At 37.7% G+C, this 14,984-nt stretch overlaps 1 protein-coding gene across 1 annotated transcript; it reads left to right on the top strand.

Moving 5' to 3' along the window:
* The first annotated feature begins 13,849 nt into the window (after positions 1-13,849).
* Positions 13,850-14,964, top strand: LOC109704384. Its single transcript, XM_020225130.1, has 3 exons — positions 13,850-14,125; positions 14,277-14,390; positions 14,800-14,964. Exons 1-3 carry the CDS (start codon positions 13,904-13,906, stop codon positions 14,956-14,958), a joined length of 495 nt encoding a protein of 164 aa, XP_020080719.1. The 5' UTR covers positions 13,850-13,903; the 3' UTR covers positions 14,959-14,964.
* Positions 14,965-14,984: the final 20 nt, after the last annotated feature.

Raw genomic sequence — 14,984 nt, 5'->3', positions numbered from 1 at the left:
TGTTGATTGTCTTGGCCTCTATTCATAATTTGATTGTTTATCAAATGGATGTTAAGATAGCTTTTCTGAATGGTGATTTGGATGAAGAGATTTATATGAAATAACCTGAAGGCTTTACAGTTTCTGGGCATGAGAACAAAGTGTGTAAATTGAATAGATCTTTATATGGACTTAAGCAAGCTCCTAGGCAATGGCATTTGAAATTTGACTCTTTGGTTGTATCAAATGGTTTCATGTGAACATGTTTGATGAATGTGTGTATTCGAAGGAATATGATGGACAGATAGTGATCGATAAGTTTGTATGTTGATGATATTTTAATTTTTGGTATTAATATAAGTGTGATAAATGATGTGAAGAAATTATTAAATAAAAATTTTGATATGAAAGATCTTGGGTAAGCAAATGTTATTTTCAATATGAATATCATTAGAAAATCGAAAGAAATTATTATGAGCCAAACCCACTACAGTGAACAGTTATTGAAAATGTTTGGATACTTTGATGTTAGACCTATAGTGACACCTTATAATTCTAGTGTGCATCTTAAGAAGAATAAAGGAGATCCAATAGATCAAAATAGATATTCACAAATTATTGGTTTCTTAGGATATTTAATAGATTACACTAGACCTAATTTGGCTTATATTGTGAATCGATTGAGAAAATATACATATAATCCAAATAGAGAGCATTGGAATGTCTTAGAAAGAGTTTTGAGATATCTATAGGGGACTGTATCTTATGGATTGCATTACACGGATTTCCCTGCAGTATTGAAAGGATATAATGATGCTAATTGGATTAGTGATACGGCTAATTTAAAGTCGACTACTGGATTTGTTTTTCTTTTAGAATGAGCAGCTGTTTCTTGGAAGTCAACTAAACAATTTTTGATTGCTAGAAATACTATGGAATCTGAACTCATAGCTTTGGATACTATTATAGCAGAAACTAAGTGAATTAGAGAGTTTCTTTATAATTTGCCACTTATGGAGCAACCTTTAGCACCTACATGTGTTCATTGTGATTGTAGATCTGCAATAGATAAGTGTGCCCAAGAGAATTTAGAGAGTAAAATGAATAGATTTATAAAAGTGAGACATAAGTTCAGTCGGCAGAATTTGAAGGAAAACGTGATTGGATTGAAATTTGTAAAATCTACAAAGAATTTGGCTGATCAGCTTCCGAAGGGATTATCTAGGACAATGATCATAGAATCGTTGAGGGGAATGGGACTTAGCCTACAATAAAAGTTACCGGCGACAGCAACCCAACCTGGTGCAAGTTCAATGGGTAGAAACAAGTCGAACAGGTAGCTGTAAGGAGCATTGTTTTTATATTCTCATCCTTATGGCGACAGTGCTGATATTTGCAAGTGGATAGGGTGGGCGTTGGCCCTGAATGGCTCCGAGACCTATAAGGTAGGGTGTAACCTTGCAGATACCCTTTGAGGACCTACTGTATGTGTGGAGTCGTGAGGCCGCGACTATAGGAAGAGGGTGGTTCCCTAAAACATACACGAAGCGATACTCGTATGGCCATAAAAGTACTCACCCGCTTAGAACCTAAATGCCTGTACCATGTGTACAGTTTGTGGAAATCTGATTCATCGGCCTTGGTTCAAGGCGTAGTCCACCAACGTGCCCTCGGATGTACATAGACAAGCACTAAGTGAAGATTCAAACCCGAAAGGTACCTTTGTCGAATACGTGGTATAAGAGATCCAGCATTCTTTTAAGTTGTTTTGAATTTCATTTTATTTACTTTCTTTATTTTAAGTTTTAAATCATATGGGGGAATATTAGATTTTATTGGGTTTTTGTTCATTTAAAACTTATTAGGCCTCTTGGGCTGTCATGCCCCGCTCCCCGCCAATTTGGTCGGGTTCGGGCATGTCAACAGACGCCGAACGGACAGGGCCTCCCCTGCCCGCCCAAGGCTCTAACAACAAGTATAATAAAGCAATCAAATAAGGAGATTTGCAATTATACAAGGTTTGCACGAGAGCAAGCAACAACGGAAGCGAAAGCTCTAAGCTAATACATACAACCATACATAATACTTGATTACATTTGAACCAAATAAAAGTAAACTACAACTATTACATTCTTTTTCCATTCAACATAATTCTTTACATTTTAGCCATCCACCAAAAATACATGATTGTTTACAACTTTACATCTCTAAATCAACAAAAGAAGTTGATACATGTATACAAAAGGAATGACTACAAAATGCATAAGTCCCGGTGGCCACTAGCTATGGCGCAATATCCTTGCCATAGTTCTCCGCCACGCCGCTCGTGCTAGGACCTGTAAGATTAGTTGTGAGAACTGCAACGAAGTTTCCAGTGGGTTCGGCAACCGACCTCGCCGACTTACCCGCTAGGTCTATTCAGGCATAAGTATTTCAAAGAAAAGGAAACTGTAACCAATGCTAATGCTAATACTATGCCTGCAAGAAAACTGTCAGTGGATATAAATAATCAAATAATGAATGCTCATGCATGCATGCTTGTTCCATACTTTACTTTTGCTTTTACCCAATCTTGCCGGTTAACCTTGTTAACCCTAATAACTCACACCTCGAAATCCTTTAATAACAGGGGACTCGAACCACCCTAGGGACCGTCCTCTGGGGCGACTTTACCACGCCCAGTGGTGACCAACTCCGGAGCGCACCGCTCGAGGGGGAGCTACCTCCCTCAAGTCAAGACCTATCATGAGTATCGATGCAACCCTCAACTTGAGGATACATAGCCACTAGTCACAATGCTATTGTCATAATAAGTTTCTACCTATTTATTCATGCTACTTCCCAAGTCATACTTGTCACGATGTCACTATGGTTAAACTATATTTAGCAACCAATTTCTTAATGCCAATCATGTCTCTATTGTCAATGTCACATTTGTTAACTATTGTCCAAGTCCAAGTCTCACATTCATACATCTTTAGAGTTCTACCAAACATGTCCATTATGGTTCACGTTTAATCACTATGTTCATCTACGTTAGAAGCATAATATTAAAATTCTAACCAAGATTCACAAGTAATTTAACCCCACTATGCATGAATGACTATACTACAATATGCTCAACAAAAAGGTGAAATAGACATAAAGGGGAATCCGATGATTCCGGTGTGCACCCCCCACCTTGAGTGGTAGTAAATGAGGAATATGATGACTCCCGAACTTTAGGAACGCCGAATCCGCGTCCTATAACCAAAATAGTGCCAAATTAGGCCCTATATACACAAACTATACTTAGACATTTTTGTAACGTTAAACGGAGTTGTCCCACGCGTTGGGAATACCCCTAATTAGGTTTCCAAGAGGTTAATTTGCCTCGAAAAAATTCTAGGGCAAAAGCCCCAATTTGGGTGCCCTAACAATGCTATTTTCGAATTTATCCTAGATTGATCTCAACTCTAAGCGAATACTAGCTTAGGATAACCTAGGAAGCTTTCGAATATCATTCCCAAGCTACTGGAACCATCCCTAGGGCATCTATTGTGAACCCAATAATCGACCATGGGAGCACCTCAAGGAAACCATGGCTTTCATGGTGTTCTTGACCAAACAAAGCTTCTAAGCATAAAAGAAGCTCAAAGCCTTAGATTTCATGGTGAAAACCCAAACCCTAGAGTTCTACGAGCAAGAGAGCTCACCTTAGCCCAAGCTTACCAAGCTTCTTCTTGTTGGAGAGCTTCTAGCACTTTCAACTCCACCAAAGTCACCTTCTCCTTACTTCTCCTTCCTCTTCTCCTTCTTCTTCTCCTTCTCCTTCTAGAGAGAGAGAGATATGAGAGGGTGAGAGAGGGAGAGAATGAGAGAAAGAGAGAGAGGAATCCTCTCTTAACCCCTCTATTGTAACAATATGCCAATAAGCCCCTCAACTTTGCATTCTCTCAAACAGCTCTGCCTGGGCATTTTTCGTGCAGAGGGACCGGTCTCCCCGATGAGGGACCGGTCCCCGAGAGCCCAGCTCTCAGGACTTAGCCGATTTTCCCACTTCTGAGATTTTTCGCGTACGGGAACTGGTCTCCCTACTAGGGACCGATCTCCGGGGGACCGATCTCTCGACTAGGGACCGGTTGCATCGGCTGTCAGCCGCAACCCTCAACTACGGGGACCGGTCTCTCGACCAGGGACCGGTCCCCGAGAGCTCAAAAACTGCAGTTTCCAGATTTTTTTATTCTCAAGCCCTCGAAGATCCCCTATAATGCACTTTTGGTCTTTTTGACGCCTTCGGCCTTTCCGAAGCGTACCAATCTCGCACTTTGGTCATTTCGACTAAAGTTCGATGTTCGCTTACCGAGGTTTCAGTATGTTACATGGGCAGCCTAATACTTAATGGCCTTGCCTGGGAGCCAAACTAAAGTTTCCATATGTGAGATTTAGTCCCACATTGAAAACTAAAAGGGTATTGTTGGTATTTATATATTTCTTTATTCTCAAGCTAGTTGCTTGGGAGAAAATGAGAGTTATGCTCTCGTTTAAACACACGCACGCACAGCATGAGTACGAGCCGAGCCGGGCAGGGCGTGTCACGCCCGGGCCCAAGCAGAAGCCTGCCCAGTGCGTGCCCAGACCCACCATATGCCAAAAACATATAAGGCATCTACAATAACAAGATGGAAATCATACAAAAATATGACAACATCTAGCATGATATGTCATGCCCCGAGCCTGCCTATTTGGTCGGTTTGGGCACGTCAACAGACGTCGGACGAACAGCACCTCCCATGTTCGCCCAAGGCTCACCACAAGTACCAACATATATACGAGCTGCGCAAGCGGAAACATAGAACATGGCTTTCTTGAAGGCAAGCAACAACCAAAGTGAAAGCTCTACAACTGTTTCATACATACAAGTATCATGATTACTTTTAACCACATACAAGCATAATAGAACTTACATTCATTTTTTCTTTCATTTATACATCACATGTCTTCAAAATATAAACCATTTATACAACTTTGTTCATCATATACAAAAGATGACAACTGTAGGGTATGAACTATACTCGGGTAGTCGCTATCTAGGGTGCGATACCCTTGCCACGGTCCTCGACCGTCTTGCTCGGCCCCGGCTTTGTAAAAATAGTGGGGTGAGAACTACAAGAAAGTTCCCAGTGGGTTCGACCGCCAACCACGCCGACTTTCCCACGAGATTTAAACCAGGCATAATTAGAAGAAGCAGATAGATAGATAACCATTCTAAACAAATGCAACTAATATGCCTGAACAAGAATGCTAACAATATATGATGCTCATGATGCATGCTAATTTTCATTTCCAATACCTAATCCTCTCGGCTAACCCGAAGATTTCGCCCCCAAAACTCACCAACCAAATCCCTTCTATCAGGGAGATACTCCTACAACCCAACGAGACCGTCCTCTGGGTAAACTACAACCCAGTGATAACTACTCCGGAGCTCATCGCCTGAGGGGAACCTACCGCCCTCAAGCCAAGACTTACAAGTGAGTATGATCCAATCCACAACTTTGAAGATGCTATGCTCACTAAGAGGATGCCATGTTCACCAATGCCACAACTCATAATGCCACACACAATAAGTGTTCCATTCTCATTCTCAAGCATTCAATACCACAAAGTGCTATATTAATCACTTGTCATAATGTCACGATGCCACCATGTTCTTTGACCCAACTAGTCCATGTCTCAATTCACACATTTATAGGGTTTACACTTGTTCAATAACTCATTAACAACATATATGCATCTTTATATAAAAAGCATGCAAGCAATATATCAACATATTCTCATTTTATCCTACAATGCATGAATCCTACATATACATACATGCTCAATAGGTGACATTTAGACATAAAGAGAAATCCGATGATTTTGGAAAGCACCACCCACCTCGTAGGGTCGCTAAGATGCTAGAATCCAAGTTTCACAATTTTCACTCCCCGCTATCACTCAAACCTCAGCAAACGAAGCCAAAAAGTGATTTTTCTTCAATATCTGGGCGTAGACTTAACGAAATCTCGATCCGAGTTTCCCAACGCGTCAGTTTTCTCATCGAGTAGGGCTACAAGAGATCAAACACTAATTAGACCTCATACTAAGTAAAACCCCAATTTGACCCCTAGGTTTTCAATAATCCACATATACTCACTAATACATGGTGATTCATAAACAAATCTAGCAAAACAACTTCTAGATATCATAACTAGAAGAGATTAACATTGTCACGCCTCGCGACCGCCAATTTGGTCGGTGCGGGTACGTCGATCAGACGCCTAACGGATTGAGTTGAATAACCGAAAAGGTTGAAAAAAAAAATTGAATATTTTANTCACTAGATCTTCATTCTATTACAGGTATTTGTGACTAGATGTAGTTTTTTAACGTAGTTTTTACTAGTTTTTATCTCTAGACTCGTACTTGAGCTTTAAAAAAGCTTTTTTATGTTTTTGCACTACTTTAGTACTTTAGGGTTGTTGTATGAATGTTTAAATCCCCCCTTGAAGCACCTAGACCTCTTCCTCCTAGGGTCCCTCAGCATCTTTGTCTCTCTTTCTCTAAACTTAAAACTTTCTTTATTCTGGGATATTGGCCAATATATTCGGCGACGATGTCATGGTCATGGCCATGTGCCCAAACACATGGCCATGTGTCGGGATCTAAAGCTTTTTAAATGTAATTTTTAGGTAATTAGAATTTAATTAAAATGTATTTAATTCCTAAAATAAGGTTTTTAGTAATATTACTTTTATTTTATAATATTCTAAAGTTTTATGTAGCTTTGTGGTTTTAAAATAATAGTTTTTACTAGAGTTCAAAGTTTTAGTAGTTCTACATTGCCAAGTGCTTTTTATTAAAAATCTTTAATCCGTTTTAACTGTGGTTAAACAGCGTTAGGCAAGTTTTATCTCTAAATTGATTATGCTATGGCCCCCACCGAGAAACTCGTAGAAAAAGTTTGATTGTGGAATATTAAGGCTTTTAAGATTTTATAAGTTAAAAAAAAAATCAATCATGTCAAAACATATTATTTTTCGCTGATTTGTGATCTAGATATCAATATGCATGGAATTTCGGAATTTGTGTTGAGATATTATTTTTTGATGAAATTTTTTGCATGAATTAGTTTGAAATAGCGTTAGTATGCATTCTAAGAATATTAGAAACTTGTTCGCTATTTTTACAAATTTTTTCGAAAAATTGTGTTCATATATGCTTTTATTATGTAGGAAAAATGGCGTTTCTCTTAGTGTTCACATTGCTGGTGCTTATGGCTGCTGGGAGCAGTTGTGGACGTGGTAGGGGTCGTCGAGGTTTCTCTAAGAGGACACGTACTACTGCTGAGGCATCTGGGTCTGATCCAGACTATAAGGCTAGTTCTCCCGAGGAAGTGGAAGAACCTGTTGCTCGTCCAGATAAAGGAAAGGGTATAGCTGGAGAGTCCTCGCAAGGTGATTCTCGTGCTCGTGAGCGTCGTTCAAAACAGGCTGCGGATGTTCCCCCAGAGCGACGGAAGATGTACATGAGCAAGTCATGTATTGCAGAGCGTTATGTCAACTTTAATGATCTTATACATGACGTTCCTGACTTTGGGCGGCTACTTCAGCGAGTTCCTATTGAGCCAGTTGGTCGGTTTCCTGCTCGCGCTCCATTTTGTGTGGAACTCATTCATGAGTTCTATATGAACGGGAAGGTACTCGCAGAGGATGAGGAGATCGGGACTTTTCTATTTGAGACATTCGTGCATCGGCAGAAGATCCTCGTTACCCCACATACTATTAGAGAGCTGTTGGGGATGAACATGGACACTACTGGTCTTCTTTATACATCAGGAGGATTTCAATCATCATCCCACTGGGATATAGTTGTAGAAGCTATTTGCAAGACTGGAGTGCAAACTAATCGTGCTTATGTAGAGTCCAAGGACTTACTACCAGAGTATCATCTACTGTCCTTAGTTTTGAGCTATAATGTGCAACCAACGATTGGAACAAAGAGGATTCGTTGGGATCGTTTGGTTTTGCTATATCTACCTGGTCACCCTGAGCAAGCATATGGTTTGAACGTTAACATTCCTTTTCTGATGTGGCAGCGGATGGTTCATGTCATTCAGACTTCTGCCCGACGGGATCTACTTCCATTTCCTCTATTGATCACAAGGATTTTCAAGGAGAATGGAGTAGATGTTTCTTGCGAGAAGTATGATTTCGGTCTTGGTCCAATTGATGTTGTTACCTGGGCCAAGTCGGTTAGCACGTTAAAGACTTTTCAGCAAACGAAAGGACCATCGCGAGCAGCTTCTAGCCTGGCACCTCCACCTCGAGCAGAGCGTGAGGGATCTTCCAGTTCAGGAGGAGTGATTACTGTAGAATCACTTCACCATTAGGTGCGATCTTTGAAGAAGAAAGTGGCAGATCTTGCTAAAAAGGTGGAAGTGGGCATGAAGAGGATGATGGAAAAATTAGGATGTAGGCATGATGATATTTTTCCTACTCAGCCTGCCTACACGAGGTCTACTTCGCGGCATCTTCTTATTCCTCCATCTATTGGAGCTTCGGATGCGGCAGGTTCTGGAGCTGGAGTTGGAGTTGACGATGATGATGACGAGGACACGAAGTGATTTCTTCTTCGAGCTTAGTCTGTTTACTTCACTGTGTTTGCTTTGTAGGATGATGTTTTAGTTTAGCTTGGTTTGTTTATCTTACCTTTGCATATTTTTGTTTTTGTTTTAGTCCTGTAACTATGACTTGACTACTCTTTTGCTTCTTAGTGTATTTTCTATTTATATACTTTCTTTTGGCAATTTTTGACAAAAAGAGGGAGATCATAAGAAGAACATGTATTGATCAAAGCAGAGCAATGGAGAGGATGATGAACAAAGGGGGAGAATGATCGAGTACAATAAGAACGTTGAGAGAACATTGAATTGAATGTAAGATTTCTATATCTTTTTGATTAATCTGTTTTGTAGGACATCAAGGCTTCAAGACTCCTAGTTGCGTCTAAGTTATAGAGTCTGTTTTAGGAGTTTTGATGTACTTTTGCATTTCATATTGTATTTGGATTACATGCGAGGGGTTCAATGTTTTGGTGATGACAATTGAACTTCGTTTTTCTTTAAGATGTAATTTTTTTGACTTATTGTGAGTTTTGTCACGAAATTGCCAAAGGGGGAGATTGTTAAGTCTTATATGTTGGCAAGTTTCGTGGATTGAGTCGGAGTCTTGAAGGTTTCGGAGCATATCGTCGAAGAACGAAGAATCCAAGACTTCGGAGAAGGCAGAGATAACTCACGACATGAATCACGATGCTCAGGTAAAGTCTTTACTTCATGTTATGGTGATTCATACTTAGTTATAGGTATTAGAATCATTATTATCAATATTTAGTTGATTAGAAAGTGCTTCGGAACTCGGCGGAACCCAAAACAGTGCAAAGCCTAAAAATTGCACTGTGTACCGGTACAGCCATTGCCCCGTATCGGTACAGCCATCGACAAAATTTTTGTTCCGTTATTGTGTAATCGGTGACAGCCTCTCATGTACCGGTACACTGTAAAATTGTGAAAACTTTCTAATCCGACTCCAATTGATTCTAAAGTCTATAAATAAGCTATTGGGGTTCTCTAACTCATCAAGTATCACAAGAATACATGTTAGAGAAATCCTAGAGGCTCGGATTTCATCTAAAATCTATTTTCTACATATTAGCCTATTTTAGATCAAATCGAGATATTGGAATTTCATATCTATATGTCGATTTGATTTTTGCTTCGCTTGGAGTTCTCTTTCCTTGTTTTCATCAATACTCTAAGCGAAGGATCACCATACACATGATGTTCTTCATGACGGCGTCATGGATTCGACGTGATTGACGGTGGTTCGTGGATTCGGATCGTGAACTTCGTGGATTCGGAGTGGAGGCGTTTCGTGGATTCGGAACGTGGCGTTCGTGGATTCGAACGTGAGGGCGTGGACAACCCGGAGGATTGCGCGAGATTCATAGGAGGTTAAGAGAGGTTGAGTCCATGGAGTCGGTAATCACCTTGTAATCTTTTCTCTTAGTGAATTATTTTTTCGCGTGTTGGTCCCGTGGGTTTTTCTCCAAGTCAGAGTTTTTTCATGTAAATCTCGGTGTGATTTTTATTTTTCGCATTTATTTTTATCGCATTGAGATTTGTGGTTTTGGCTATTATACATATTCACCCCCCCTCTAGGTGTTAGATACAATCTAGATAAATCCTTGGGCTCTTCAAAACTTTCATAAATCGCGTGTCATATAAGAAGTTTAAAATGACATCTTTTGAATTGTGGAAAGGGTATAAACCAAACTTGGGATATCTTAAAATATGGAGTTGTCTAGCTTATGTGAGGCTACCGCCTACTAGACCCTAAAAGACCAAAATTGGGTGTTAGAGTTGCCACTTGTGTATTTCTTGGATATGCTTCAAATAGTGCTGCCTATAGATTTTTGGACATTGAAAATAATGTGATTGTTTAATCAAGAGATACTATTTTTCATGACGAAGAAATTTCTTTTAAATGGAAAAATAATAGGACTCAAGATTTTAAAGTGTTTCAAATAAACCGAGTTCTCCAAACTCTTTTTTGCAAAATCAAGAACAACATGTTTTTGAGCCTAGAAGAAGCAAATGAAATAGAATAGAAAAATATTTTGGCCCTAATTATATTATTCTGAATATTGAAGAAAATCCATTTTCTCTACAAGAAGCTCTATCTTCAAATGATGCAATTTTTTTGAAAGAGACTGTATTTGATGAGATGGAATCCCTATTTTCTAATAAAATATGGAATTAGTGAATTTACCTCAAGGTTGTACAACAGTTGGTTGTAAATGAGTCCTCAGAAAGAAATTAAAACTGGATGGGAGTGTAGACAAGTATAAAGCAAGACTTATTGCAGAAGGTTATAAACGAAAAGAAGATCTAGACTTCTTTGATACCTTTTCTCCAGTTACCAGAATGATATTCATCAGAGTTCTGATTGCTGTTGTTGTAATTCATGATTTACAAATTCATCAGATTAATGTAAAAAAACCGCTTTTCTGAATGGTTACCTAGATGAGAAAATTTGTATGGACCAACCTAAAGGGTTCATTGAGCCTGAACAAGAAAATAAAGTGTGCAAGCTAAATAAATCCTTTATGGCATAAGGTAGGCATTCAGACAGTGGCAAGAAAATTTTGATTCTTGTATGATTGAGAATAACTTTAAAACAAACGAGTGTGATAAATGCATCTATTACTAAACATTTGAGAAGTCGTAGGTTACTGTTAGCCTTTATATAGATGATTTGCTAATTTTTGGCTCTAACTTAAATATTATCAATGAGACAAAAATTATGATAAATCATTATTTTGAAATGAAGGATCTTAGTGAGGTTAAATTTATTTTGGGTATGAAAGTTACCAAAACACCAAATGGTATTTTTCTTGATCAGTCGCATTATATCGAGAAAATTTTAAGAAAGCATAACTTTCTTTATTGCAAGCATGTGACTACACCATTTTATTCGAGTGCTCACTTATTTCCTGTTAAAAATGACAATAAAATTTTGAATCAAAAGAAATATGCCAGTATGATTGAGAGCTTGCGGGTTGCGACTGATTACACTAGACCTGATATTGCATATGACTTATATTTTAACCTACTTCAAATGAGATGAACATAAATCATTTACTTTTGTAAACTCCTAAGTCAATAACTTTTCTCTTTATTCCTACAACTTATGAGCTTAACTAAATTGTGTAACATATGACATTCATCTCTCTTAACCTATAGGCTTAAGGCGCCTATAAATTGAGCTTCGCTTTAGCTTTGAAATATAACCAAAAGCAACAACAAAAGAAACAAAAAGAAAGTTATTTCCATACTACTTAAGAGAGAGGATAAAAAATGTATTTTTTTGTGGAGCTTTGGGCTCATCTACTTGTGCAGAGTTGGTGAAACCACACAACAAAAGTCGAGCCATTTTATCCTGAAGGGAATAAGTCAGTATTTTGCTTCATCAGTTCAAAAGTTTTGGCAACCGCAGAGGACTTAGAATAAATAGAACGAGATTTCGTGCCTCGGCTTGATCGACTCATTATCACTTTTTTCACATTATTTTGTATCTAATCTCTATTTTTGAATATTTATGCCAACACATTAATACTATTATTATATTTTAGGCTAAATTACAAAAAACCTCTCTCTAAATACCCTTTTTTTACTTTCTCCCTGTCATTCAAAAACCTATACTTTGCTCCCTTAAAAAATGAAAAATGTTCACTTTAATCCCGCTGTCAGTGTTCCGTTAGGGTTCCGTTTATATCCTATTTTTTATACCCAAAATACTTCTAAAATCCTTCTCCTTTTTCATCCTCGGCCGTGCTGTCTCCCTTCGCCGCGCCGTCTCGCCCTCCGTCGCCTGGTCCTTGCCCACCTCTCTGTTCGTGCCCACTTACACGCCCTCACCTGCCTCTATCGCCTCACCATCGCCCTCGCCCGCCTCTCCGTCCACGCCCATCCCAAAGAAGATGATGGACAATTTAGTTATTTTGTCACAGTGTATCTTCTGTTTATATTTTTTATTTTTAAAGGGATAAAGTGTAGGTTTTTAAATGATAGAAAAAAAAGTAAAAAAATGGATATTTACTGTGGGTGGATTTTCTGTAATTTAGCCTATATTTTATAAATAAAATAAAAATAAAAAATGTGCACCGGCAGCGATTGCACTGTTTGGCCTAGCTTCTGGAGAAGTGATTTCTGTAAAAGTGATTTTAGTTTGGAGAATTGATTTTGGTGAAAAGCTATAGAGCGTTTGGTTGAATTTAGAAAAAAAGTGATTTTTCTGAAGTGATTTTCTAAAGCTGTTTGGCAAAAAAATTTTGATTTTGCATATATTAATATTTTACTAAATTTTATTTTTAAAATAATTTAAAATTTAAATTTTAATTAAAAATTTAAATTTGAATTAAAAGTATAATTTTTAAATTTCAAACTTGAACAAAAATAAATTCGAAATTTCAAAATTTTAAATTTAAAATTTGAATTTTTAAATCTAAATTTAAATTTTCAAATTTAAAATTTAAAATTTTAAATTTTAAATTTAAAAATTTAAATTTTAAATTAAAAATTAAATTAAATTTAAATTAAATTTTAAAACTTAAATTTAAAATTTGAATTTTGAAAATTTAAAAATTAAATTAAAATCTAAAATTAAAAATTTAAAATTTAAAATTTAAAACTTAAAATTTAAAATTTGAATTTTGAAATTTAAAATTAAAATTAAAATCTAAAATTTAAAATTTAAAATTTTGAAATTTGAAATTTAAATCAAAATTTAAAATTTGAAATTTCAAAATTAAAACTTAAATTTTAAATTTTAAATTTTAAATTTTAAATTTGAAAAGTAAATTTTAAATTTTAAAATTTGAATTTTGAATTTAAAATTTGAAATTTGAAATTTGAAATTTGAAAATTGACTTTTAAAATTTAAAATTTAAAATTCAAAATTTTAAATTCAAAATTTTAAATTTTAAATTTTAAATTTAAAATTTAAAATTCAAAATTCAAATTTTAAAATTTAAAATTTTAAAATTTAAATTTAATGTTAAATTTATACTTTAAATCTAAAATAAAAATAAAAATTAGAAGTTTGAGTTGAAAATCAAAATCAGTTTTGGAGAAGAAGTTTTTTTCTAATTTTGATTCTCGAGTCTTTAAAATCAGTTTTCTGATTCTAAAAAATAGAATGAGACTTTTAGAATGTCATTTTCAAACGCTCTACTGAGCTCAAAAATAATTTTGGGCTCGGAATCACTTTTGAATAGATAGGCCAAACACCCCTAAAACCAAGACAGACCAAGACAGACTCGAAAATGGGCTTGCCAGATCATGGTCGAATCGAGCAGAACTAAGCGCAGAGAAGGGGAAACGACGGGGCACGCACGGCCTTCCACCGGCGAAGCCGCAGCCATGGCGTTATCCATTTCCGCCTCTACGTGGCCGGCGCCGCTCCGTCGGGGGCCATCCTCGGCCCATCACGCGCAACAGCGCCGGAGCGGACCGCCCAGGCCCAGAGGGCATTTATCCTGCACGGCCCCGTTTGTCCCCGAGGTCTCATTCCTCTCCTCCTCCTCCTCCTCCTCCTCCTCCTCCTCTTATTGGCAATTGATTTTCCCTTTTCTTGATTTTCCTTTCATTTGCATTTTCATTTTCATTTTTGGCCGCCCACTTCATGCTTGTCTGCTTGCTTTGCTCGCTTTAGGTGTCGGAGGCGTTGGAAACGCTGTATTCGGAATTCAGGGCGGTGGATAACATGGTGGCTCATAACTCCGCCCGGGTTCTTAAGGCTTTCAAGAACGCCCGGGTTGGACCGCATGTCAGTAACCCTAAAACCACTCCTTTATCCTCTTCTTTTCCTTTTTTCTTTTTCCTTTTTTAGAGGGAACCAAAAAAAAGAAAAGAAGAAAAAACCCTCATCTTTCTTCCTTTGCATATCTTCCCGTCTTGTATTAGATAGCTGATGAGTCGCATTTGCACGAGTCTCAACCGTTTCTGGGTAAAAGTTTTTTTGACCCTAAACTTCGCTCTCAAGTTGCTTCCTCTCGGTGGTTTTGGCCTTTTGGATTTGGACTGACTATCGCCTCGCCCGAACGTTAATCGGCACTTCATCTTCTTATTTTTGACTTCCTCATCTGTATTACTGCTAACATATGCTGAACATGCTAGCACCATTCTCTCGCTTTTGAAAATGACGCCATGTTTGTTGACAAAATTACTCCTATCAGCACTTCGGTGGCTGTACAGGATATGGCCATGATGATGGTGGAGGGCGTGACGCCCTGGATTGTGCTTTTGCTGAAATTGTTGGTGCAGAATCAGCGATTGTTCGCTCACAGGTTCTCTCTCTGCTTAACTTTTCGTTGACGACAATGAGCTTATATTGATGAATGACGCCGACTGTTTTTTTTTT

The sequence above is a fragment of the Ananas comosus genome, unplaced genomic scaffold (assembly GCF_001540865.1).
Source record: "Ananas comosus cultivar F153 unplaced genomic scaffold, ASM154086v1, whole genome shotgun sequence".
Lineage (NCBI taxonomy): Eukaryota > Viridiplantae > Streptophyta > Magnoliopsida > Poales > Bromeliaceae > Ananas > Ananas comosus.
The sequence above is the reverse complement of the archived record's forward strand: the minus strand, read 5'-3'. Positions and strand labels throughout refer to the sequence as shown.

What these genes read in the sequence shown, in the direction of transcription:
- LOC109704384 (XM_020225130.1), top strand. Translation starts at nt 13,904, where the DNA reads ATGGTCGAATCGAGCAGAACTAAGCGCAGAGAAGGGGAAACGACGGGG. An exon ending in CGGCCCCGTTTGTCCCCGAG is followed by an intron (nt 14,126 to 14,276) that starts GTCTCATTCCTC and finishes TGCTCGCTTTAG; the next exon opens with GTGTCGGAGGCGTTGGAAAC. An exon ending in ACGCCCGGGTTGGACCGCAT is followed by an intron (nt 14,391 to 14,799) that starts GTCAGTAACCCT and finishes TACTCCTATCAG; the next exon opens with CACTTCGGTGGCTGTACAGG.